General features: G+C 38.9%; 1 protein-coding gene across 1 annotated transcript; it reads left to right on the top strand.

Annotated features, from left to right (window-relative positions):
* The first annotated feature begins 714 nt into the window (after nt 1-714).
* On the top strand, nt 715-21,962 carry TCAIM (T cell activation inhibitor, mitochondrial). Its single transcript, XM_075083317.1, has 11 exons — nt 715-806; nt 2,848-2,923; nt 6,200-6,335; nt 6,876-7,029; nt 8,195-8,441; nt 10,061-10,183; nt 12,836-12,933; nt 14,640-14,731; nt 17,022-17,254; nt 17,837-17,968; nt 21,352-21,962. The coding sequence occupies exons 2-11, from the start codon at nt 2,895-2,897 to the stop codon at nt 21,575-21,577; spliced, it is 1,470 nt and encodes a 489-aa protein (XP_074939418.1). The 5' UTR covers nt 715-806; nt 2,848-2,894; the 3' UTR covers nt 21,578-21,962.
* Nucleotides 21,963-24,934: the final 2,972 nt, after the last annotated feature.

Here is a 24,934-nt window from a genome sequence, read left to right as displayed (position 1 = left end):
GCGTCTTGACACCAACTACCTTGGAGGAAAAGTAGGCGTATAAATGTATACATCAAGCATTAGTAACGGTGGGAAAACAGCTTTTGCTTTTCCCCTTGGGACAGTCGAGCTCACAGTGGGTTCCTCGCCCACTGGGCATTTTCTTCCTGCAGAACAAAGGAAATGAGAAGCACACGCCAGTGCTTGGGTAACCCCTTCCTTCCTCTTTGCAAAACAGCAGTGCTTTCTTGTGTCGGGGTGTGTCCCTTCTTTGTCCCCAGGTAACAACCGCGGGTGTGCCCCACTAGCAGAAGCGGCGGTCACAGGAGTGAGAAGGGGCCGCTTCTCTGCCTCTTGTGTCACAGGTCCTTGAGAAACGGCTGCGCCGTCACTGTTGAGATCTACAAGACGGGGCGCAGTCAGTCACCGAAGGCAGCAACAACACCTAAAGCGCGAAACCGACGCTGAAACGTGGTTTTTCGCCCAAACGCTCCGGCTCCCGCTCCGGCCCCGGCCGCCCTTTTTCCCCCCTCAGGGAGGAACGGCCTGCGCGCGGCCGACGGCGCCTGCGCAGGGTCGGGCGGTCTCCACGTGGGTGCCGGGGGCGGGGACGGACGGCGGCAGAGCGGCGGCTCGCGCCGGGGCCGGGAGTGCGGGAGCGCAGGCGCGCACTGTCCCCGCCGGCCCCCGCCCCGCCGGGAGTTCCCTCCGCTGCCCCGCCCCCGCCACCTCCCCCTCCCCTCCCGCCGCCTCCCGGCCCCGTCGGCGGGGGCGGCTGCGCCAGGCGATGGGGGCCGAGCCCCGGCGGGCGCTGTCCGGCCCTGGCGGTAAGAGCCGGGGGCTCCTCTACCGTTAAGGAATACCGGGGAGGAGGCGCGACCCCGCGGGGAGCCGGAGCACGGTGCGAGGCCGAGCCCGGTCGGGGGGTGGGCTGCGGTGAAACCGGGCTGTGCCCCGCCGGGGGCCGGGCGGTGGCGGTGCGGGCCCGGCGGGGGGCGGGGCCGCCTCGCCGGGCTCCCCCGGTGGCGGGTGCCGGTAGGCCGCCTCGGGAGAGCGGTGCGGCGGGCGCCAGCTGGGGCGGGCTCACCCCGGCGGGCGAGTCCCGGGGCACCTGCCCGGGCGCGGCGTGCGGCTGGGGCGGGCAGCGCCCCTCGCCGCTGTGCCGTCGGGGGGCGGTGGGAAGGGCCGGCGTCCTTACCCGCGGCGCGCTCCGAACCGAGTTCTGGGGGGGCTCTGCTTTAAATAGATAAAACCCTTAGCGGCTGGATCCCTAGCGCTCATTTTCTTCCAGGCGGTGCGTCAGTCATTTTCACCAAAGCTTATTTTCTCTGTCATCTTGTTTATTTTCATACTGTTTTCTTCGTGCTGCCTCGAGGGTCGGGCGCAGGTAAACAGCTGAAGCGGGTGGTCGCCCCTCGGGCGGCGCGGCGGTAGCGTGCCGTGGCGCCTTCCCAAAGGCGTTTGCACGACGCCTGCAACGTGATTAGTGTTTTGCTCTGCGTTAGCGAGCGCGCCTTTGAGGTGGGGTGCAGGTGGAACTTACCCAAAACCGGGAGACTTAGGTTTTTTTAACTAAGCAGCGCGACGATTTCGAAGCAGTTAAGAGCATTTAGAACAAGAAACAGTGGTGCTTTTGTCTGGTTGTATAAAGTGTCACCACAGATTACTGAGATTCGTGGGTTTTTCCATCCTCCGTCCAAATCCCTGAAGGTAAAATTACAGCGAAAGAAAGCTGTTTTATTACCAGGAGCTTTTTAATATATCGAAGTTAGTGAATGATCAGGACTGTTGTTAAGGACACCAAAAATTAGATGATTATTGTCCTACCCACCTAGCTGAAAATCAGAAAATACAAATTATGAAGGTTTTTGGGGATATTTTAGCTCAGCATATTTTTTTTTCTTACCCTGGTTGCCTCTAGTAAAATAACTGGTAAACAGTTTATATTCTTAATTAAGTATATTTATTTTAGTAAGATGCACTTCTAAAACTTCAAGTGTTTCACAAAACAGTCATAGGAACTATCGTTCTGTATTAGAACAGGGACGGTATTTCTCTGACAACTGCTCATCCCAGCTGCTTAAAAATGGCATACTCAGTGGGAACATGTTATTTTGAAAAGTGCAAAGAAAAATTTTTTTAAAAGTGCATTAAAACATATGAGAAAACATTGCAAATAGGGAGCTTCATGCAAATCCCTAATAATTAAGTATGTGTTTGCACTCTGATATGCGAAGTGGTTTATCTCCTGTTGGAAAACACTCAATTGCAGTTGCATAGTGCAGAAGTTACTGGTAGAAATTGCTCATGCATTTTTATGAATGCTGGCAAACTTTTTATAAAAATTTCCAGGCGTTGTTTTATGATGGTGTCTTTCCCTTTGGTTTTATATTGTGCCCCCATAAAATAGTTGGCATATAAATTTGCAGGTATTATCATTTGTTTGAAAGTTTTGGGCTGAGCAGAGAAACATTTATGTGGAATTCCACAAGCTGGTATGTATTAGTGCTTAAAGAAAGCTTCTACTTTTATTGTTTATATACTTAAGACAAAAACTAAACATCAGGAAGAGTGGGAAACATTTTCAATAAATATTTTTTTCGTTTTTTTTTTTTCCCCCCCTAACTGGAACATCTGTAAATAATCATCTTCAGATCAAAATACGGTAACAACTTTTCATATTTGTAAGATTCTCTGTTTGTAGAGGAAACTGAAAACCTTCTTGTGCAAAACTTCAGGTTTTCTCTGTGATTTCTCAGTTTTGTATTACTGTTAAACGTTATCACCTAGGATTTGGAGAATGCACTGATAAGGAACAGGGAAATAGTCACGTCCATTACTAAACAGGATTTTTTTTCTTTTTTTAAGTGAGTTAGTGGATGGCTGAAAGTTGGCTTGACCATTGAGTTGCTGAAATGTTTTGCTGCTTGAGAGCCGTGAGAAGGTATGGCATGTTGCTGACCTAATTTACCTTTGGCATATGTTTAAGTCTTTGCTTATGACTTGCATATACATTAAACTGGTTTGGTATTTTTGTTTAATGCTTATTTCTTTGCCTTTCTCATCTTTAAAGCCTGAAGCTTTCAGCAGAGCGTCCACAGCTGAAAATCCCCAAAAGCCACATGCTTGTCCTCAAGTGAGATATGAAAAAGGCTCTCAATAAAAAAAGGGGGTTAAAATCGCTTAATTATGAGAAAGTGGTAGTCTAAATCTGAATATGATATCCAATATATTACTGCATTATTGAGTTATTGAAGCTCAGTGTTTCAAAATGAGTGAATATAGCTGTCATAATGAGCTTAATTTCACAAAGCTTTTCAACGCCAAAGCTATAAGCCAAAAAGTGAAACTTCAGAGGGATGTGAAGAGAAAGTAAGAAGAGAGCTGGAGGGAATTATTTAATCAATAAATTAAATCTGTCCTAGAGTATGATTGCATAATATGTTCTAGTGGAGATTGTGTTTCATATCTTTCATGAAGTGCAGACGGCTGTCCTCGAAGTGGTTATGACCTTGGTTTTAACACGAAGCCTCTCTCTGCTCTTCAAATCTGAATGAAGTTCTTGGAACAACCTTTGCTCCTTGTGAGTGAAGCTATAAGCATCTTTCTTGCACTTTCTCTCTCTAAATTCATTTTAATTCATTTATTTTGTCACTTCACTTGAAGGATGCCTCAGAGTTCTGTCTCTCACCTTCAGTGAATGAATTCTTCCTTCTGTCACGCAGACTAATTTTGGCCTTTGAGCGTTTCTCTTTTAAGCAAGTTCAAAATAGACTTTTGGCTGGAATCCTGAGCCTTCCTACTAGCATGACAGTGTTATTTAGATACAAAACAAGGGAACTGAAGTTAACCATACTTGGCCATTTTTCTTGTAGAATACCAGATGGAAGTTTATGATTAATAAACTTGGAAGTATGATTAATAGTTTCCAGGTATGTTGGAACTTTTTTCCCTAACTACTGGAAACAGTATGCAATGTAGGTCGAGAGTGGATGTAGGAAATGGTGTACGAATAAGGTGAAGAGAGAACTGAGCTCCTTACTTCCTCCTAGCAGCTGGGTCTAGGAGGATGTGGGTTTCTTGCATGGCTGTTAACCAAAACTGCTATCAAATAGGTAGCTCGTTAATTTACTTTCTTTTTTTTCCCTTTGCTGGAAAGGATTTTTTTTCCTTTTTACTGCTCTGTGTCCACTTGCTACAAAAAAAAAAAATCTGCTATTTTTTTTCCTCAGGAAGATGACTTTTTTGGTGTTTCAAGTTATAAATTGGTAAAGCATATGACCAAGTGAGCTTTTATCCAGTGTGCCTTGCTTCCTTCCTTCCTTGCCAGGTCAGGTAGAGGTTTTTCGCTGTGTCACTGAGCAACTCCAGCATGTTCTTGTCATCGAGAGCTTTTGCTCTCCATAAAAACATGATATTGCTGTGGTACTTCGCCATCTCCTGCTGTTTTGAGTATGATCATGGGCTATAGTAATAACTCGTCTTAGAGTCTTTCTCAGATCCAGCCAGCAAGGAGGTAGAAGTGTTTGCCAATAACACCTCTTGTCTTTTTGTTGTCTTCCATTTAATCCACACACATGAATATTGTTTTTAGTCATAATAATTTGAAGTTTTGTTAGTCGTCTTACCCTATACATTTTCTATTCCACTTTTCTACAAAAATGTCTCCTGTTTTCAGCAAGCTGACTTTTAAGATCTACTAATTAAATATTTGCCCACTTCTTAGGCAGAAAATGTTAGCTTTAAGTGCTTTCATGTTTGTAACTGAAGAGCTGGAAAGGTTTACAGAAAAAAGTAAAGTAAGGGTCATTTCATCTGCTTGACAACTCAACTGTTGTCATTTACTCTACCATTTGCCAAAATGAAAAATACTGCTTTTTATCTGAGCACAAATTGGGGTTTGTTTGGTTGGTTGTTTGTTTTTTTTTTTTTTAATTAATAAAAGCAGTTAGGAAATAGTCTTGTGTGTTTCTCTGTCCAGGACAATTATTTGGTCTAGGATGCTGGACAAATAGCTCTTTGTAAAACAGTCTTGCTGTTATTAGTTATTAGTTTTATGTGAATTAGAAGCAGCTTTGCCTCCAATCTGCCATATATTTTCCTGTTTGGGGCTTGCAGTTTGGATGAATGATACTGTAAGCAGTGAAACAGCATTGTATTGCTTAACAGAGCAGAATCCATAGCCTTCTGAGTTACAAACTAAAATGAACATGTTGAATATGTTAGCCTGTGAAATTAGCTAAAGGAGAAATCTGTTCTTAAATATTTACCAATTCACATTTTCTTTCTGCTTTTACGTAGACTGTCTCTTGGTAATTAGTTTGTTAATCTGAACATTAACTTTGAGCTATGGCAGGGAATTTTGGTGGTCTTAGTTCAGAACTTGTTTTTCCATCCATTTCAGTCTTCTGTTTTACATGTGTGCTCTTTGCAGAACTCTTGTCTATTTATGCATAATTGAAGGTATTCAGTCTTCTGTACTTTCTGAACTTTTAGAACTTCAACTTAACTTTTCTTTCTGATCTTAGGTGAAAGTCTTCTTTTCCTACCACTGAAATTTCTTTCAGTCCTTGTTTTCTTCTCTTTCAGTAGAGATCAAAAGGCAAAAAAGTACTGTCTTTTTACTTGATGCCTTCTACAGAAGAGTATGTTTGGGAAAGTAGATTAATTCCCTTTTTAAATGGGCACAAGTATGTGGACCTCAGGAACTAATGCAGAGCTTCTTTTGATTGGATTGTGATTATTACTCCTGGGTAAAATTGAATATTCTTTTGGCACTGCTTGAAAAATACTAGGTTTGGCTTTTTAACTTGGAGCTTCAAAAGTATGTAAGGGTTGGCTTTTAAGAGCAGCTTCAGCAATAGCTACCAAAAAAATACCACTAAAGCCAGTCTTTATCATTTAAACTACTTGACTGGGGAATTTTTATTGGAGCCTGCTTTGAGAAAGTAGAGGAAAAAAGTTATTGTACTTACTTAAATGTCTTTAATCAGCCATTAGCATCCACCATTTCTTGAACCTGTTGGATTTGCTCTGTATAAATACAGCTTTATGAGCCCCAAGGGGAAAAATCCAGCACCCAGGACTTCCAGTACCAGTTTTAAATTATTACATTTGCAACTGTGAATGTTTACTCCATTCTGTCATATTCTAAAGTAATTTATATCAGTTTCTCACTTGATTGGTTGCATCATACATAAACATTTTATTACTTTATTAGGTTATGTCTGGAGAAGATATTGCTACAATGCATTCTTCAGTCAAGAACTTTGTCAGGAGCTGATGCCATCAATGCTCTCAGACCGTTCTATTTTGCTGTGCATCCAGATTTCTTTGGCCAGCATCCCAAAGAGAGGGTAAAAATCTTAGTGTGCTTTCTTTGTAAATGTCTCATTTATCAAGGATGGAAATTTTCTGGTTTTCCTGCTGTCAGAGAAACAAAATTAGTATTAGAATTGAACGTGATTGTTACCAGTGAAGAAAAAGATGCACTTTCTTCATTTTTAACTAGGATATCTATCCTTAAACATCCCCTATTTATTAGTCATATTTTCTGTTTAATTGTTATAAAATACTGAATCCTTCCAGTCTAATTTACAATACATATTGCTTGCTTTATCACTTTGAAATGCTGTGGATCAATGGAATTCTTCAAGCTTGAAAGCCTTAAAAGTGATGTTTTGGAATGTACAGGTATGTACATCATAAAATTTATTCATTCAAGGTAATTATTCATTTATGCTGAGAATATGAACTATATCTGCTTGTTAAGAGCAACTGGCATTTTGTAAAAACTAATTCTGTATGTAAGATTAAAAAGGTTTAGATGAAAAATGGCCAAATTCATCATCTGTAACATGGGTTTGGTTTGGGGGTTTTTCTTTCTTTTTAAACAGGAAGTAAATGAAAACTCTCTGAAGAGGTTAAATGGCTACTTAGAGAATCTACAGAAACCAGGATTTCGGTCCTTTAAGCCAACTCAGCTTACTTTTTATGTAAGAGAAAGAGAACCAAACTCTTCTAATGTTCAAGAATCCTTCAGTGCTTCAGGTGCTTCTTATACTGTGCAGAATGTATCTTCCTGTATTTAAATTTTTTTCAGACCATTACTTGAAAAGTCATGTCAAACCATGAAAATGTGTTAGATCAGACAGCTAGGACCATCCCAAGCAATTAAACATCGTAAGCTTTAAAAAGCATTGAAAGAATGAAAAATTACAAAGTTGAGGTCAATTTACAGTATAAGGAAGTAAAAAAAAGTGATGTAAATCATAATTTTTCTGCTTTTAATACCATTGTCATGTTTAACTGGAACAACAGTTGGGTCCTTGTTTCGTTGCAGGTAGTGTGTAGTGCGCAATGTCAGGGTGCTTGTAGGATCAGCAGGAACTTACTCTGTAAGCAGAAGTTGTATAATATCTGAAGCTTCAATTTACTGCGTTGTCTCTTAGCTTTGAGACTGCAGAAGATATTGCTGAGTCCAGAATGTTGGTTTTGATTAATTTGATTCTACATATTTGTCTCTGGTGTACCAATATGCCTTATCTAACTGATGAGTTTTATGTTCTGTATCCTGCTAGTCAAAACACGTGAGCAAATAGTGAGGGACCCTAGTGCTAGAAAACAAAATCATACTGTTTTTCAAGAAAATAGTAGTGTTATGTCCAGTGTACTTAAAACAACAGTTGAACTCGCAGCTGTGTTCTGCACTTGAATCTAATAGTTGCTTGCTTCCTAATGGGGCAGTTAGGCCCAATAACTAAGTGATGGGACTTAGTTTTAGCAAGTGCACAGGTGTAATGTTTTGTTCTGAAGCTTCTGCTCATAGCCTGTGAAGAGCTGTTGTAGTACTGTGTTTCTACAGTAGGTTATATCCAACGTGATGATCAGTAACAGCGTGACTTGTGTAGAGTTGTTGGACAAAATGCCTCTGCTAAAGCAACAGTGTCCTTTTTTGAGTTCTGCTGCATCTGTAGCTATGTTTCCAATTTGTCCAATGATTCAGATAGGTAAAACAGCTCTATTTATTTTTGGACTCTTAACAAGTTTTAAAGGTTAAACTGCATGTGAATTTTTTAGTGAGTATTGAAATAATATCATAATAATTTCCAACTACGTAGCCTTGTTTGGGTTCTTGTGAGATGAGAGAAATGTGAATGTATTTTAAATAATTTTCATGAAATAATACTGATTTTGTGGGACTTGTATTTTATAGGGTTTCGAGCAGTCAGTTTTACGTTACATACTAGGGATCTCCTGAGCACAGTATTAGATATTCTCAACTCCTGCAGTTTATCTACGGAGCATATTCAAAGTTTGAATGTGAACTCTCAGCCCCGCAAGGAAGCAAAGAGCACTGTGAACAGACCTATCAAATGGGATAAGACTTATTATTCATTTACTGGATTCAAGGATCCTGAGGAGGAACTAGAACAAGCTCAGAGAGTGGAAACAACTTTAATGTATGTAAGGCTTTTATTTCACTGATATTTTGTAACCTAAATTGGTCTTACTCTAATGCTGAGGGTTTTTTAAAAGGCAATCAATAAATGTTCTGAACAATACAAAACTTTACTGTCCAACATGTAATTTTTATAATTAAAGAGAGTTCAGATGAGCTCCTGGTATAACTATAGTGCCAGCTAAGCTGAGGCATTCTTGTCTCTTTGCCCTGCATTCATGTGTGGTTAATCTAGTTTTGGTTGATCTAGTTTTCTGGTTTTGTGGAATATTGGAGGCAATTCCAAAGGAGGCAGAGGTTCCACTTGCTTCATATAGCTCCTTACCACTTACAGGGCTTGTGTAACACAAAACTGTACAGCTATTAACTTTATTGTTGTTGTTTCATTATCACATTCTGCTGGGGGTGGGAGATGATACATGAAAACTAATGTTAGAATGTTTTAATTTGTCAGGTATCTTAGTGTTGCGCTTCTGATTTGTTGTTCCACATACCAACCTTAATATTTAAATTGAGGCAATTATAAATACTGGACTTGCATTAAATGCAGAGTGTTGGGTATTAGAAGTTGGTTGTTTATAAAATCTGTATGTTCTTATTTTGGGGAAGGGTGAAAAATACTGCCTTGAAAAACTTTCCGTAGCAATGAAATTTAGGTGCCATTTGCAATAAATGCAGAACTGCGGTGGTAGTATCTTCAGAGCAAAGAATATCCCTCAGCCTGCCCAGCACCTCACAGATAAAGCTACTATAGTATATGCTACTGTAAAACAGTTAACTGAGATTTAACACATTAGCGAATAGTTTTACTTATTTTTACACATTTACAAGAAATGCCACAAACAGTTACAGATTAACAGCCTGGTTTTAATATCTAGCCATTTGGCATTGGGCCTCTCTTTTTGCTTCCAAGTTTGACTTTTTTTTTTCCCCACTTAGAATACAGTATGAGGATGGAAGTATTTGTTTGTAGGAATAAGAGTATGAAAATAAGTTTATGCTGTGAACAAAGATGAAAACTCTCAAAGAGCAGCTTTTTCCTAGGAATAGAGTGATCTATTGATTGAAAGTTTTAGATGTACTCCATGAGTCATATTTGCCTGGTTGTGATTATTGGCAAAAGAACTATAAAACTTGACCTGTTTAATTTATGTTCATCCCGGCTCTACAAGAGTTACCTAACTTAGCCCTTTAGTACCAACTCCCTTATTTGATTGTCTATGATCACTTTGATTTTTGGTTTGTTTTTTTTTTAAAGGCAGATGTGTGGGAACTACTTTTGTTAAAGCACAGAGTTCTGAAGCTGCCCCCCTAAATCACACTAATCTGCTGCTCTGCACCTTTCACACCTCTAAGTCTTGCAGTTGTAACACTGTTAGTGTCTTTTGGTTCAATTTCATTCGCTAGTCCCTGCCAAAGATGTTAAGTGCCAGATTTTCCTTTGTAGATATCTTAAGGTGAAACATTTAGCAAATGCAGTTTGTCTTCTACTTTTAAGAAAAATTCCTTTACCTGGTAACTTGAAATAAAACGTTAACACTAAGAATTTAATTAGTTGTGCTGTTTGCATGAAAAATAATACAGCATGCCTTTACTGTTGGGTTTTTTTCCTCCTTTCAGATCCTGGCTTGATGATAATGAAGCAACTGCAGTAAAAAAATTGAAAAAGAGTTTGCCACTTAGAAAAGAACTAGAACGTTTAAAATTTGAACTCTCTCATCAGCTCCAGCTCTCAGATATCAGGTAATGAAATAGATCAGTTGGATTTGCATTAAGACAGTCAAAGCAAGGAAGTGGTGTGTAATATTACGCTATGAGCTTTAAAGGCTTATTCTAGCTATATTTCATATATGTGAAAGTGTTACTGCACTGAATAATATTTTTCTAGAAGAATTCTATTGGGGCAAAAGTTTCCTGTGACAAGCTGGTCAGAGACCTAGTATTTGTAACTAATAATGTAGGCTCCAGTTGAGGCAAATGCAGAAGCATTTGAAGTAAGACCCGTGTGTATGCATTAGTTTGGATGTTTTGCTGGATAAATGCTGTTCCTGAATTCAAGTGAATATCTACAAAGATAATTAGATTGGCAGTGAAATGCAGCTTTGCACATGGTACATACTGACGTCCTGTGAAGGCTTAATGAAAATGTTGTTCTTCTAGCGTCTTGTTTCCCAGACTCCAGAGGAGGTGGGTATTTGTTTGTTTGAAAGGGCTGAGTACAGTTGGTGATCTTGAGTCTTCATATTTTCCAGAAAATAATTTATGATCCTTTTTAAATTTTTGTGCCTTAGAATGAGGATGTTCTGAAGTGGGATATTCAGGATGGGAAAACGGCAGTGAGGGTATGCAACAATAGAAAAATATACTTGTGGGGGATTATTTCAAGGGCTAGTCCGTGAAGTTCTTCTTTTAACCAGGAAAGAGTTGAAGCTTCTGAAATTATGCTTTTGTTCCTTTTGCCCTGTAAGAGACTCTAATTTCCTTTAAGCTGAAGACAGGTTTTTTTTGAACAGAATTTCTAATCCTCTGCAACTGGGCTGTGGGTGGGAGTTTTAAGTTTCTGAAAGGGTCTTCAGTATTAAATGTGTAGGTTTGGTTTTATTCATGGCTTGTATTTATTTTCCCTATTGTTTGTGCCTTTGAAATACACTAAAACTGCTCTGTTCCATGAAGTGTTATTAACCATCCAAGAGTTATATTGTCATAAATCAGAAAAGAATGTGAGTGTCAGAAATCTGACAAGCAAGTATCTTAATAGGAAGCTACTACTTGTGATTCTGCAGCCTAATGCTAGTGTTCATAGAGGTTTGAAAAAATAACCGGGTCATTGGCTTTATTCATTGTATAAGTTTAGGACAGCTGAAGAGAAGGTAGGATCGGTATGCACCTTTCTACATTCCTGTCTGGTGCTACTGAAAGCAAAGTGATATTGCTAGGCAACAGTAAATAGTTATTAAAATTACTTGCATTATAATAGATTGAATTGCCTGGTAAGTGCTGTGGTATAGTGTCATTCTCTGCATCCCAAAGAGTGGGTTTTTGCCAGTTAGGTTCCCCTAAATGAGATGATGTGGGTTGACCCCAGACAGCAGCTAAGCACCCACACATCCCCAGCAGGGTGGGAGGAAGGGAATAGGAAGAGCAAAAGCAAGAAAACTCGTGGATCAAAGTAGAAGTTTAATAGGTAAAGTGATACAAAGCTGTGTTTTCAGGCAGAGCAAAAGGGGGAATTCATTCATTACTCCCCATCAGCCTGCAGGTGTGTTTGTCCCCTTCTGGAAGGCAGGGCCTCAACATGTGTAATGCTTGCTTGGGAGGACAAACGCCATAACCAGAGGGTCCCCCCTTCCTCCTCCTTTTTCTGAGCATTTTGTGGTGAGCACAACATCACATAGTCTGGAATATCGCTTTGGTCAGCTGGAGTCACCTGTCCTGGCTGTGTCCCCTCCAGCTTCTTGCCCACCCCAGTCTACTTGCAGACAGAGTGGGAGGAAAAAGCGAAAACCTGGACACTGTGCCAGCACTGCACAATAGCCAAAACAGTGGTGTGTTACCAACACTGTTTTAGTAAAAAAATACAAAATACAGGGGTGTTATGAAGAAAATTTACTCCATCCCAGACAGACCTAGCACGATAAGGGAATGGTAATTTCCCATTTTGAGACAGTTTTATATCAGCTAGAAGTTTGTAAAAAGATGTAATTTTTCAGTACCTGGGGACAACTTTACAATTTAAATGCTTTTTGAAGTTTACTTAGGAGTTTGTGTCATCTGTCTGTGATGGAAGAGATGTCAAAATTATGTCTATTAAAGTCACCAATGTAACATCTGGCTCCTGTATGGTTTAACAAAAATTATTCCACAGTAAAATAGGAGTATATATCACAACTTACCACTGGAATCATAGTAATGTTTTGGGCTAGGAACTCGGGGGAGGGGTAGGAACCCAGGCAATGTCCTTATACAGTCTTTGTTCCTCTAGACAAACATTACATGGTGTACAAACAGAAACTGCGTGCCACATGACTGAACCAAATACTGGGTTGTCGTTGCTATTTACTTAGTAACCCCTGATGTATTGGGGGAGAGATTTGCAAGTTGTGTTCCATCTACAAGGTTTTATGTTTATTTTTCCTATATCTGGTTTTATTCCTGGTTGGTTTTTTTTTTTTTGGCACTCACTTTAAGAAGGACTGTGGAATTCTGTTTAGGTTTTTTATCTGTTCAAATAGTGCATGACACAGGCAGCTTTTCAGTAGGTCTTCTATTACTATTGGAGTGCTATTTTGTTTGAGTTGTTTGTGTTATAAGGCTTTCATCTGCACCTTGACTTCTGCAATTTCTTTTTTTTAATAGTGTGGAGAATGAAATGCTTTCAATTATATTTTTATTTAGGTGGCAGAGAAGCTGGGGTATTGCTCACCGATGTAGCCAACTGCACAGTCTAGGCCGCTTAGTCCAACAGAGACCTGAAGTATTAAAGAATGTTAAAGGTATTTCTGTTGCTTGTTTCATATATCCTAATAGAGTATTGATTCAAAGATGAGCATGAGTGTTCTGTGACAAGGGAGCTCTAGTTCTTGTCACGAATGCTTTTGATAACTGCAAAAACAAACCTGCCAGGCTTACTGAAAAGCTGGTGAGAACTTGTATTTTAAGCTACTGGGTATTTTTTAAAGTGACCTTTTCTTATAGTGTATTTGCTACACTCAGCTTCTATTTTACTTCTTAATAAACACAAACTGAGTGAGTTGAAGGCACTAGACTCAGTACTAACAGTGAAAGTGAAAAATCCAGGCTGAACCTCTGAAAGGGTGGAGGCAGCAATAGATTGTTAGCCATGGTAGATTCAAGCCAAAAATGCAAGTAGCTTTCTAAAGAATCAGTATAAGGATGACTTACTAGAATGCCTTTAAAATCACGTGTTCCATAAAATACCTATATTAAAGTCTGTATTTTCTGAGGAAAAATTAAAATATTCTGTACACCTGACCTACCATTCTTCTCATACAGCTGTTTGACCTGTCGCAGTAGCTGTTTCCTCTAATTGTAACTCTGCATTTTATGCCTGTCTGCAGATACTCAGTTTTGGGTGGCTTTCATTCTAGGGTTCACCTAATCCTTTGCCAAAAGACAGTGGGTAGGATAATAAGTAGTAGTTTTAAATTGTATCAGGTTTCAGATTGGTTTCTTTAAATCCTTAGCATACTTAGGAAAAGTGCTGGAGAAATCTGTCCTGTGAACCTGTTGTAGTCTCCGTCTTTGAAGATCTTTTAATAATACACTGGACAAATACCTGTCAGTAATTATACAGGTACAGTTGATCTTGCCCTGGGGTACAAGGATGGACTAGATGCCTTAAAGTCAGTGTTGCTCTTTCATAAGAACTTTGGAAATCTGATTTCTGAGAGCAAAAGCTTCTATTTAAGCCTTTTCTTGTACATTAATACATTACACTGGAGACTTTTGTGGAAGCTTATTTTGATAAGTAGCTGCCTGTGTTTTTACCCTAAAGAATTCTTGAGGATCTTTGTCCTTCACTTAAAAAAAATCACACTTGGACTCAGAACTGATTTGTCCACCCAAAAGTAAACTTAGTATTATCCTTTTATGTTGTCTTTATTCTCTCTTTTAAAAAGAGCAAAAACATAACGTGAAAGCATTTCTACCAGCTTGCATGTTGCAGAGAGTTCTTCTGTGGAAGTAGTGCTGAATGGCCGTAACAATAGTTCTTTGACCTACCTTTACCTTATTTATATATACTTTAAGCATATAGTGTATTAGAGCATATGGGTTGGACTTAAGCATCTTAAAGGTCTTTTCCCACCTGAATGATTCTATGATTCTATGTTTCCTACTGTATACATTATTTGTACAGATTCTTTGAATATGCTGTCTGCTGAGATTTCCTCTAATTTTAAAAGTAGTCTCTGTAAGAAAAGAGTTCAGTCAACTAAAAATCTACCAGGTTTAAACAGGGAGAAGGCAAATGCTAGGTAAGGTTTGTATGAAAAAAATTCTTGAACTGGAGTTTGCAAGAGTCACTCTTTCAAATTTTTGAGACTAACAACAGCATCTACGTGTGTGTGTTTATGCTGCAGAAATGTGTTGCTTGTGACCTGTAGCATAGTAAGCCTTAAATAATTGTGGGAATAATTGCAATAGCCCAAATTAGTAAAAAGCTTCGTTGAATCTTTAGGACACACGGTGATATTTACAGACCGTTCAGGTATGAGTGCAGCAGGCCACATAATGCTCGGGACCATGGATGTTCACCATCACTGGACCAAAGTAAGAAGACTTCAAAGTAAATTATAATGCCTCTTGTTATGACATCCTGTTTTAAACTATAACCAAAATATTAATTGGTGCAGATAACTGATGAGTAATTCAAAGCAAACACATAGCTACCGTGTTTAGCATAACTGTATACATTGCATTCTAAATTTAATCCTGTGATGTACTGTTACTAACAACACCTTTATCAGATCTTTACTGCTGCTTTGACTAACAAATTAGTCCTACCCCTGATGAGATATAAAGAAACCTAATTTGTTATGCAGTGTTCCAGTCTATGCAATGAGCACTGGCAGAGTATTTCATGATCCATAAAGAGCTCATTCTCATGAAGAATTTAGGAATTTTATTCAGATTTTTTCTAAAACGGGACTTAGAGGGAGTTGTGAAGTGGTCATTTCAGTCAATGGACACTAACCAATCCTGTTGCTCCACTTTCTTTTAGGCAGATAATGTGGACGTTGCAGAAATTTATCTTTAGTGACTATGCAAATTCTGCTGCTGCTTGTGTAAAGTTCAGGGTTGACAAGCTTTCTGGCATCCTAAATGATAAAGTATTATAGGCAAAGAACCACAAATAAAATGTGTAGTGATATGAGCATGTCACTTTAGGAAATTTTCTTGAATCTTGGTTGCTGAAATATTATTGATAGTTCTATCAAAAAAAAATATTTGTTTGTAAAGGAGATAATTGGTGAGATTTCAGAGTTGGGAATTTCACCTAGCTAGGATATCAGAATATTTTATTTCTGTATTCCAGTCAGTGAACAATACAAAAATCTAGCACTCAATCCAAAGCTTTCTCTGGTCATTTGAATTTTTGCCTATATACATTTCACTGAGGGAGAAAACAAACCATTGTTTGTTAATGTGAATGATTTACAAAGAACTTAAACTGCAAAACTAGAATTTAATGCAAAACTTTCTACTCTGAGATTTGAGAGTGTTGATAGTCATTGGAATAAAGGTGTTCTTCTGATTAATACTAAAACAAACACTGTCTTCCTTGTCTTTCTAACCTTTGCCGAGAGGTTTTCTGAAGGGGTCATATACCACACAAAGTACTGTGCAGATGGGACAATGTGCGCAGTTAGTTGTGGTGATGGTATTTGCTTTGGAAGGCAAGGGAGAGGTATATATTTGATAAAAAGTCAAAGGCTTTTTATTTCAAAATGCACTGAAAATTGTGTTAAATGATACACAAAGAAGTCAGTGAAAATCTTTGTGAGGTTGGTTAGCCGTTTGGTTTTTAGAGAGCAGAAATTTTTTGTCCAATCCTAGCCCATTTTAGAAAGCAGTCTTAAGTGCTATTAGTTTTGTTACTAATTATTAGAAAAAGGAAGCAGTGGAATAGTGTCCCAGTCAGTCTGTGGAATGCCTGGTGGGAGGTACAATATTGAGAGGATTTTTGCAGTTTTCCTCTTAGCAAATGCTGAACCAATGGATTTTATTGTGCCAAAAGCTGTTCTGATTCTACTACTCTTGGGTTTTTAAAGAGATGATTCTGAAATCACTTGACTTGTTCCAGCAGCAGTATTCTGCTTTGTATGGAAAACTTACAGTTTATATTATATAGTTTATTACTGCTATATTAATAACTGGGTAGATGGTAAGTAGTGACTACTACGACAGACTTCCCCTTTTCACTTGTTGCCCTGTTCCAGCCTTCTCCTATCACACCTTCTGTGTCTCAGTTCGCAAGTCTGATCACTTCTTAACCTTTTCTGGTATAGGTTTTGTAGATTAGAGATCTGGTACCTTCCTCCTTGCTCTTCTCCCTTCAGATTCAAGATGAGCTAGGTTATCATTCAAAGCCAAAGGAAAGAACTAGTTCCACCATCAGAGACTTCTCTTTTTTTGAGAATTGATATAAATTAAGCTGGCAAAACCACTTTTGAATCTATGTAGAATAACTCTACCACTATAACTGTGGTGATAAACATTTTACATAGGCCTCAGATTATATTTTTTAATGTGGGACTATTAATTTCTGTATGTAGAGAGAAAGAGGGAATCCATCAATCTTGTTATGGCCTTTTGGTGCCTTTATAGTATAATTACTGAAGATACTTACAAGTTTATTCCATTATATCTTGCCCCAAAATGTATTTACTTGATATTTCTGATTTTTGGTGTTCTTTGATTTCCCTCTGCCCCACACCCGCCCAGGTTCCATGTTTGCGTTATTAAGTGTCTCTTCTTTTATATTTTCTTGTTATTTTTTTTTCATTTCTTAAAATCTAAGTTTTATGCTTTTTATGGAAATGTTTGTGTGTTTGCACAGATTTTTGAGAGATTGCCAAATTATTATAAACTTCAAAAAAGGTTGCTGTTCTTGGAAGATCGGATAAGCCAACTTCTGGGAGGCATACAAGTAATATATATTGAAGAACTGCAACCCCTGTTGACTCTAGAAGAGTACTACGAGACTCTGGACTCTTTCTATAATAAATTACGTGACAGTAGGCTACCTTTTCATCCTCGGAGTCTGCGAGGCTTGCAAATGATTCTGGAAAGGTAGGTGTTCGCAGGAAAAGTCTCTTCCTTTTAGAGCTTTTACCGTCTTTTTTTTTGTTACATTGATTATTGCTCTCACTAAGAAGAAAACTAATATAATCTCTGATTTTCATTATGTCAGTCTTTTTGTTTCCTGAGGTTTTAAGCGCTTTTTTTATGGGTTGAGAAGGAATCAGATTGAAGAAAACCCTGCTTAATTTCATTCAAGTGAGAGTCAAAGTTCTGTCTTTTTTTAAAGTGTTGTGCTGGGTTAAACCACAGGTTTTGTGCTGTTGAGTCAACACTCAGCTGTGTATGATGGTGCTGCTGTTTATATTTTTTTTAGTATTGTTGACAGTTGCTTTTGAAATGTAATTTTAAAAAAGCTTTATGTATGATGCTTCTGTATTCTCATGAACCAAACTTGATTAATTTTTTATCCGTTATTCTGATTGTGGTGAATTGATATTCTTTTATCTTCAGAATTCATTCTGAAAGTAATTAATGTAAATACTTGTTTTAAAAAAAAAAAAAAAAAAAAAAAAAAAACACAAAACAACCACCACCCAAACCTTGTTTTTTACTTCCGTCATGTTTCATTAGTGACAGATATGCACCAAGCTTACATGAATTTGGACACTTTACAATCCCAACGGTCTGTGATCCAGCAACTCTTCAATGGTTTATTTTTGCCAAAGCACGGGAAGCAAGAGAGAATCTGAGAAGAAAGGAGGAGTAAGTGTTCAAGTGACTTGATACATGTAGCTCACTAAAATCTTTGCGTGTCATATGTTTTATCTGGAGGAGGAGGAGAACTTTGAAGAATGCATTCGTGCTCTTTTGGTGGAAGGAACTGCTGTTTATAAAATAGAACTTTATCCCTAAGCTTTACTAAGTCAAAAATTTCAGTGTTCAGTGAACACACAGTTGTTAGAAAATACCCGTCCTTCATCTGGTAGAAACAGTTGTGCTTTATTCAGAAATAAAAGATCTTTGCTTGCAAGACAAAATTACATCATTTTTTTACAATTACTTCCCCAAAGGAAGAGACCTTCTTATTGAATAACAAAAGCAACAAACTTCTATTGATGTTAGTTACGTTGTGACAAGAAAGCATTAAAATCTAAACTAAAAATGATTGAGACTGACTTGAGAATTATTGTTTCTAGTTGTTTGTCGGTTAGTTGAGGAAAAGATTAGTTAGCACCTAACAAGGGGAAGAAAAAAAGTTGGGATAGAATGAGAGAAAATATCTCCTTGGTAGTCTTCCACAGAAGGGAGTGAGACGAGAGAGATGACAGTAGTGAGTCATAGTATGATACTTAATGTTAAGTCCATGACTTGTAATATCCATCAGAACTGTAAATTTTGTTCTTGAGCTTGTATGTTGTATGTCTCTTTGAGGATTAAGAGCACAAAGTAGAGATGCTGATTTTATTTTGAATAAAATAACTGGGTGTTACTGTCCTTTTAGATGTTGTTCATGCAAGTTTATTTTTCTGCTTTGGAAAGCTTTTAATGAATTGTTGAAATATCACACTGTCATGAGTGTATACGTGATGTATAGATCCAGATATCTTTTTGTGAAGGTTATTTTAGGCATGAGTCTCACTGAAGGCTTTTTGGTTTTAGCTCTGTTAAGACCTGATTACATGGGAGGATATATTTTGGAGGTGGACTTCAGTAAAAAATGGAGGTTTGTTGGAATTTTTCCATAACCCTAGTCCAGCTTTGAAGTTAGATTATTTTTACCGTATAATTGCTGAGTAGCTCTCTGTGTAGCTGTCTGTATGTGACAGCTGGGAAAGTATTGTCTGTAGAGGTCGGGAGGGATGTTGTAGCAAATGTATGCATTTGCATCTGGGGACCTCACTCTCCAAAAAAGGTCACGCTACTACTACAAAGACAGTAATCCAGGAAAAATGTGGGCTCCCCTCAGAGTATAAACAGCTCTGTTGTAAGAATGTAAGAGCCAACTACGCGTCTCAGTTCTTCTGCTGTGTGTTGGATGGTTGCTGGTTTGTGAAAAATAGTGAAGAACAACTGTACAGGGTTGTAGTCGAAGGGCTGTCCCCATCATCCATTAGCTTATGGAAAGGCTATATGAATGGGGCAAAAAATGCAGTGAGTTTTTTTACTCTGTGCTCCTTCCCAGTTTCTGAGTGCACTTGAGAAAATCCTTGAAGCTGGAGACAGTATCTCATGTTAAGAACATTCAATAGATCCTTCTTTTTTCCTCTCTTGTCTAATTATTTTCTGAGCTGATTTACACCTTGTGGCTCCAAAATATCCCATGGCAGCAAATTGCACAGTTGAGTTACATATAGCATATGTATACGAAGGAGGGAACAGCTGTTTTTTGTTTTATAGACCCATGGCCTGATGACTTCATTTGTCATTCTCTTGTTCTTGTGCTGTAGGAAATACAAAACAGTCATTCTGTATTTATCACTTTTTTTGTGTGGATATGTCATATTTCCCCTTAGTTGTCTTTTTATTGAAGCTGAAAACTCCTTTTCTGCTTGTTGCTTCCTTGAACAGAATGCGTTCTGTACTTCTGATTTTCCTTAGCCTCCTGTGGTTGTTAAAGGGGCCTGGAAATAAAGGAAAACATTTTGAGACATACTGGATTTACTTTGCACATGCAGATGAATGTTTTGCATGCAGTAAATAGCTTAGCAGAGCCGGTGCACTGGGGAGTTCAAACGCAGCTGCTCTAGAAAATTGGCTTGTCTGTGTGGATGATATCGGTCTTCTAGCAGTGCAGGTTTTCTCCTCTTGCTTTTGTAAAGTATCAGTTTTGCATTGCGATACAAGTGTAAGCGCCCTTGTGAAAGTGGCTAAAACTAAACCTGCAGTTCTCACTGTGTGCAGCTAACTTCATATCCTTCAAGGGAGCCTGAGGTTTCACAGAACAGGAGAGCTTGGTGCTCAGGTATTAGAGAATGCTCAGGAGGGTGGCACAGGTACGGTCAGTAGAGAGGGCAGGCTTGCTCCAGGTTAACGCACTGGCTGAGTTCATCCCTGACTGCCAGAGCTGGGCTGGGCTCTTTCACAGCAATCTGAGCGCCTCAGCAGAGCGTAGTGCCATGCAAGTATACGGACATCCCATGTTGAGCTCTGGAAAAAGTGGTGTTGAGCCCCTACAGTGGTGTTTTCATATGAGTCATATAGTCTCAGTAGCTGTGTCCATGCTTGGCTCAGGCTGACTCGTATCCCGGTGGCTCTGCAAATGTGCTACTGCTCTGTAGCTCCTCCCGTTTAGCACAGTGCCCGTGTTGCAGAGCAGCAATGGTGCTGTTTCTATAACCAGGCTGGCTCTGGAAGTATAGCTATGTTAATTTGGCACAGTGCCTGAGCTAGTAAGGCTTGCTGAACCTGATCTGTCTCTGCATTAGATGGTCAGTCACAGTTCCAGTGACTGTTAATTCTGCACATTTAATATTATTTCTGAGTAGCTTGAGTTTGCCATGTGGTGTCTTACTACTCCTTGTCTGGAGTGAATGGAAAAAATAATCTGCAAGCTATGAATTCAATATTCGTAGAATTATAGAATCATTTAGGTTGGAAGAGACCTTTAAGATCATCAAGTCCAACGGAATTTATATACTTCTGCAGTTAGTAAGTTATTAACACATTTAATATGCATCAGGTGGCTGCACCTGTTATGTGTTGGTTTTGATGACATGCAGTGTACTGGTCTTATTTAAGAAGACAGAGTAGTTACTAACATGATTTTATTCCTAAAGCCTACACTTTCAAGGTTATCTAAGTACTTTCATCACTGGCATTAAAAATGGAACCTTATAGGATTTTTATTTTCGTATTTTTCCCCCGTTTATGTGATGAGCAAAAAAAATGTCACGGTGCAGGCTTTCAAATGTGACTCAGTAGGCATGTTGTTGGCCATAGTCATGGAAGCATATTCAGTCTGGCCTCTGAGGTAGACGTGAGAGTCAACTTGCACCTAAATCTCTGCTGTACCGCAGCTGTATGTGAAGTGATGCCTTTGTTTACATGCATATAACCTACAAATATGCTTACTTCAAGGGGGGGGGGGGGAGGTGAGAGAGATTTAAGTTCTAATTTTGTCATCGTATGTTCTCTTCCTTTGCTAGGATGATGATTACAGAAAAAGAGCTAATTGATACTTCCACTGAAAGATTTTCTTTGGATCGGCTGTATAAGGAACCCAGTGTTTCCAGTGCACAGATGATAGATTGTTGTAAACGACTGCTAGAAGAATCGTTGCCATACCTACAAGGGATGCACCTTTGCATTTCACATTTCTACTCTGTGCTGCAGGATGGAGACCTGTGTATACCTTGGAACTGGAAAAACTGAGGACATATCTGATAATCAGATGAATGTTTATTTTCTGTAAGAGGCTATAAATATGAATGTTTTAAAGAGTAAATTATTTAAATCTGTATTTTGATATCAGTATTCAACCCACAGATTTTCCTCTAACTGCTGCTCAAACAGGATTGTTGTCCTAGACAATTTGCACAATGCTCAGTATTGCCAGTTCTGGGAAAGACATCTGTACATTCTCCATACTACTGTAGGAGTCTCGGTGTACAGTAGCAGTTGTGAAACTGCGTTTTTGTAGTGAATTATGAAAATACATTAAATTGCAAGTCTGCAAAAATGTGCATGTGTATTTTTAATATACATTAATATTGCCAGATAGATCATCTTCAATAAAGAGTGTACTACTCTAACCAGATATTATATGTTATCTTAAGGGGTTCATTGAATGCAGAAGTTGAGTACGTTAGTTGCCTGGTGGCAATATTGGCGTTTCGTATTGTTACCTATTACTGAAAAAAAAAAGGGAAAAACATCAGAGTATTTCTTGCAGAAGAAAGCAGTACATTAACTTGGTCTCTACAGTAGAGTTTCATATGCTGGTCGATATTGCTGCCTTCGAATTTCAAAAGATGCCAGTTGTACTGTCTGTGGTTACTTTAAAGGAGGTGTCATTCTCTCTGTCTTTCGGCATTTCCTCCATAAATACAGACAATCCTCTTTACATACACTTTAACAGATTGCAAATCCCACTCACAACACTTACAACCTGAGCAGTGAAATGGGACATCTAAGGAAAGGAAACATTGATTTGTGTGGGATCATCTGCAAAAGTAAGTACTCCTCCGTGAGAACAAGGAGTTTGCAGTAAGGCAAATGCGTGGATCATGGCTGGTACTTTATTCCTTGAAAAAAACGAAACGTGAGTGTGTGTCAGCATTTTTTCATTGTAATACATGCCAAGATGCGTTTTGTGTTTAGGTTACTACTTTGCAAAGTACTGTTTGAGAAGAACCAACTGCTTAACATTTCTGGACTTGAATTCACCTATAATAACTGGCAAAAAAAAAAAAAAAAGAGGAATTGTCAAATGCTTATTTGCTTTGTATTTATATTTGTATTGAGCAGGGAAATTGTTGTGGTTCTGTTTTCTCCTCTTCAAAAGGCTCGGTGTGGAGCTGTTTGTTGTATTGCTCAACTTAAAACAAAACCCCCTGCTGAGATACCAAACATGTCCATTTTAAAACATTGAGACAGAAGCTGTGACTTTCTCAGGCCTTTAATTCAGCTGAATTACTAGCAATTCCTGTATAGTTTCTGAAGATGACTTAAAAGAAACTATCAAGTAGTTAACTTCTATTGCACATTACTTCCCCTCGCTCCATCTAGCATTGATGATACTGTCCGTATCCCAGTCGTGCTAAGCGAGACAGTCTTCAGTCGTAGCCTGGTGATATTCCCTGTAATGGCTCTTTGAAAGTGTCTTCAGGAAAAAAAGCTGAGTGTAGTAATTTTTTTTTTTTCTTGCTTGAATTGAATGACCTCCTACAGTTTGACTGTCGAGGAGATTAAAAAAGTCTGAGGGAAGGTGAGTAGACACAAATGAAGAGCCAGACGTGATACTGTGAGGACTGATGCTAATGTCACAGAAAGCAGTGACTAAACCCAGAGGCCTTCTCTTTGTGGCATACAGAAGATGACTAGAACTGGCTGGAGGAGGACACGTAAGCTGTAATGAGCTTTTATGAAATAGAGCATGGGATGTTTCTGGAAATAAAATGGGGCAGTGGAGACCCTGACCTGGAATGGCGATCAGAGTAGGCAGGGGCAGGCAAGAGGGAAGGTGAATGAGCTTAAATGTGGAAGCAGTGAAAATAGTTGCTGTTAAACATTTCCAGTCTGGGATAGATGTGAAGATTCTCACCATTCCTTCTATGGGGAAGTAGCCAAAATCCTCTGGCAAAAAGTGTCAGCCCTCAACAGGTGGCACGGCAGCCTGCTTTTCTGGCGGTTACCTCCAGGCGGGGGTCTTGGGTCTGTGCAAGAAGCCAAGAGTTCCAGTCCTGCTGCTGTCCCACCAGAGAGGTGGTCAGCTCAGGTGCCACGGGGGTGGTCCTCTCCTTTTCTGTTAGGTTTTGGATTTTGTTTTCCTGAGTTCTGAAGGAGATGCATGTCAAAATCGCTAAATACAGTTATTTTGTAATGCACTTTCTGTAAGTCGTTTTTTTACTGCAGGATGGTCAAGTTGACGTGCCAAGCATATAGGCCTCCCAACATTTTTTAACATATTTAGAAAAGCAATGGGAAAATCAAAAGGATAAACTTAATGTGCATGTTGTAGGTATTTATTTTGACAAGTTTGAGTTACTTTGAAGGCTGTCTCAAAAGTAACAGAGAATTGTCTATTTAGGTAGATGTGTATGGGTTAAATCTGTCAATTATATTTATTTTCCAACATTTTAATGAGATGGGGGAAAAAAAAGGCTTAGAAATCTGAAAGCCTTTTGTCACAAAGGCACTGTGGAAATGGGCAATGATTTGCAACTTTTGTCTGTTTTTAAACTGCACAGAACACCTCAAATTCTGTTCAACAGCCTGTACTATCAGCTCATTGTGGAAATAGATTTGAGTGAATATTAACATCTACTGTAGTTTTTATTTAGTACAGAATTCCTGCTTGCTTTGTGGCCAACAACCAAAAACATGCTTGGTATAAAGTTTCAAAAAGCATTCTCTTGAAAAACAAATCCTAATATTAAATTAGATGGAGTTGATGTCTTGCTGTTTTAGTTGTTATTGTTTGGCTTAGGTCTGAGTTTTTATCTTCCTGTTTAGAAACATGGAACAAACATTTGAAAGATAAGTAAGAATGCCAGTGATCAAAGGCTTGAAACGTGTGCTGGTCATCTGTCATGAGTCAATAAACCGTGATGCCCAGATCGTGTCATTCAGCCTCTGAGAATGGTTTAGTATTTTAGTGCAGCTGCCAGAAGGAAATTCAATGCTAGATTCAATGCTAGAATAAGAGAGACGGGGACTTAAGACAAAATTTATCACCCTAATGCATTATTTTGGTGCTGTTTAATACTGTGACCTTGAGATGCGCGTATTAGCAAACAGCCGTTTCCATTTGTCACGTGTCAGCGTAATGTTTTACAGTATCAGTTCTGTATGAATTCCTGTGTTATGGGCTCCTGCCTGGGTTTTATCAGCTTGATATGTGGCTTTTATTCTTAGAGCTGTATATGAAAATTGTATGAAACTATGTGAAATAATGCCCATTTTGTTGTTGTTTTGGCTATTAACTGCTGTGATACAGTCTCAGGGACTAATAGGCGTGTATTTGTGTTTTCTAAGACATTAAAAATCTTGATAATGAATCTTAAGAAA

This window comes from Phalacrocorax aristotelis, chromosome 2 (genome assembly GCF_949628215.1).
Source record: "Phalacrocorax aristotelis chromosome 2, bGulAri2.1, whole genome shotgun sequence".
Lineage (NCBI taxonomy): Eukaryota > Metazoa > Chordata > Aves > Suliformes > Phalacrocoracidae > Phalacrocorax > Phalacrocorax aristotelis.
This window is presented reverse-complemented; position numbering and strand designations above follow the sequence as displayed.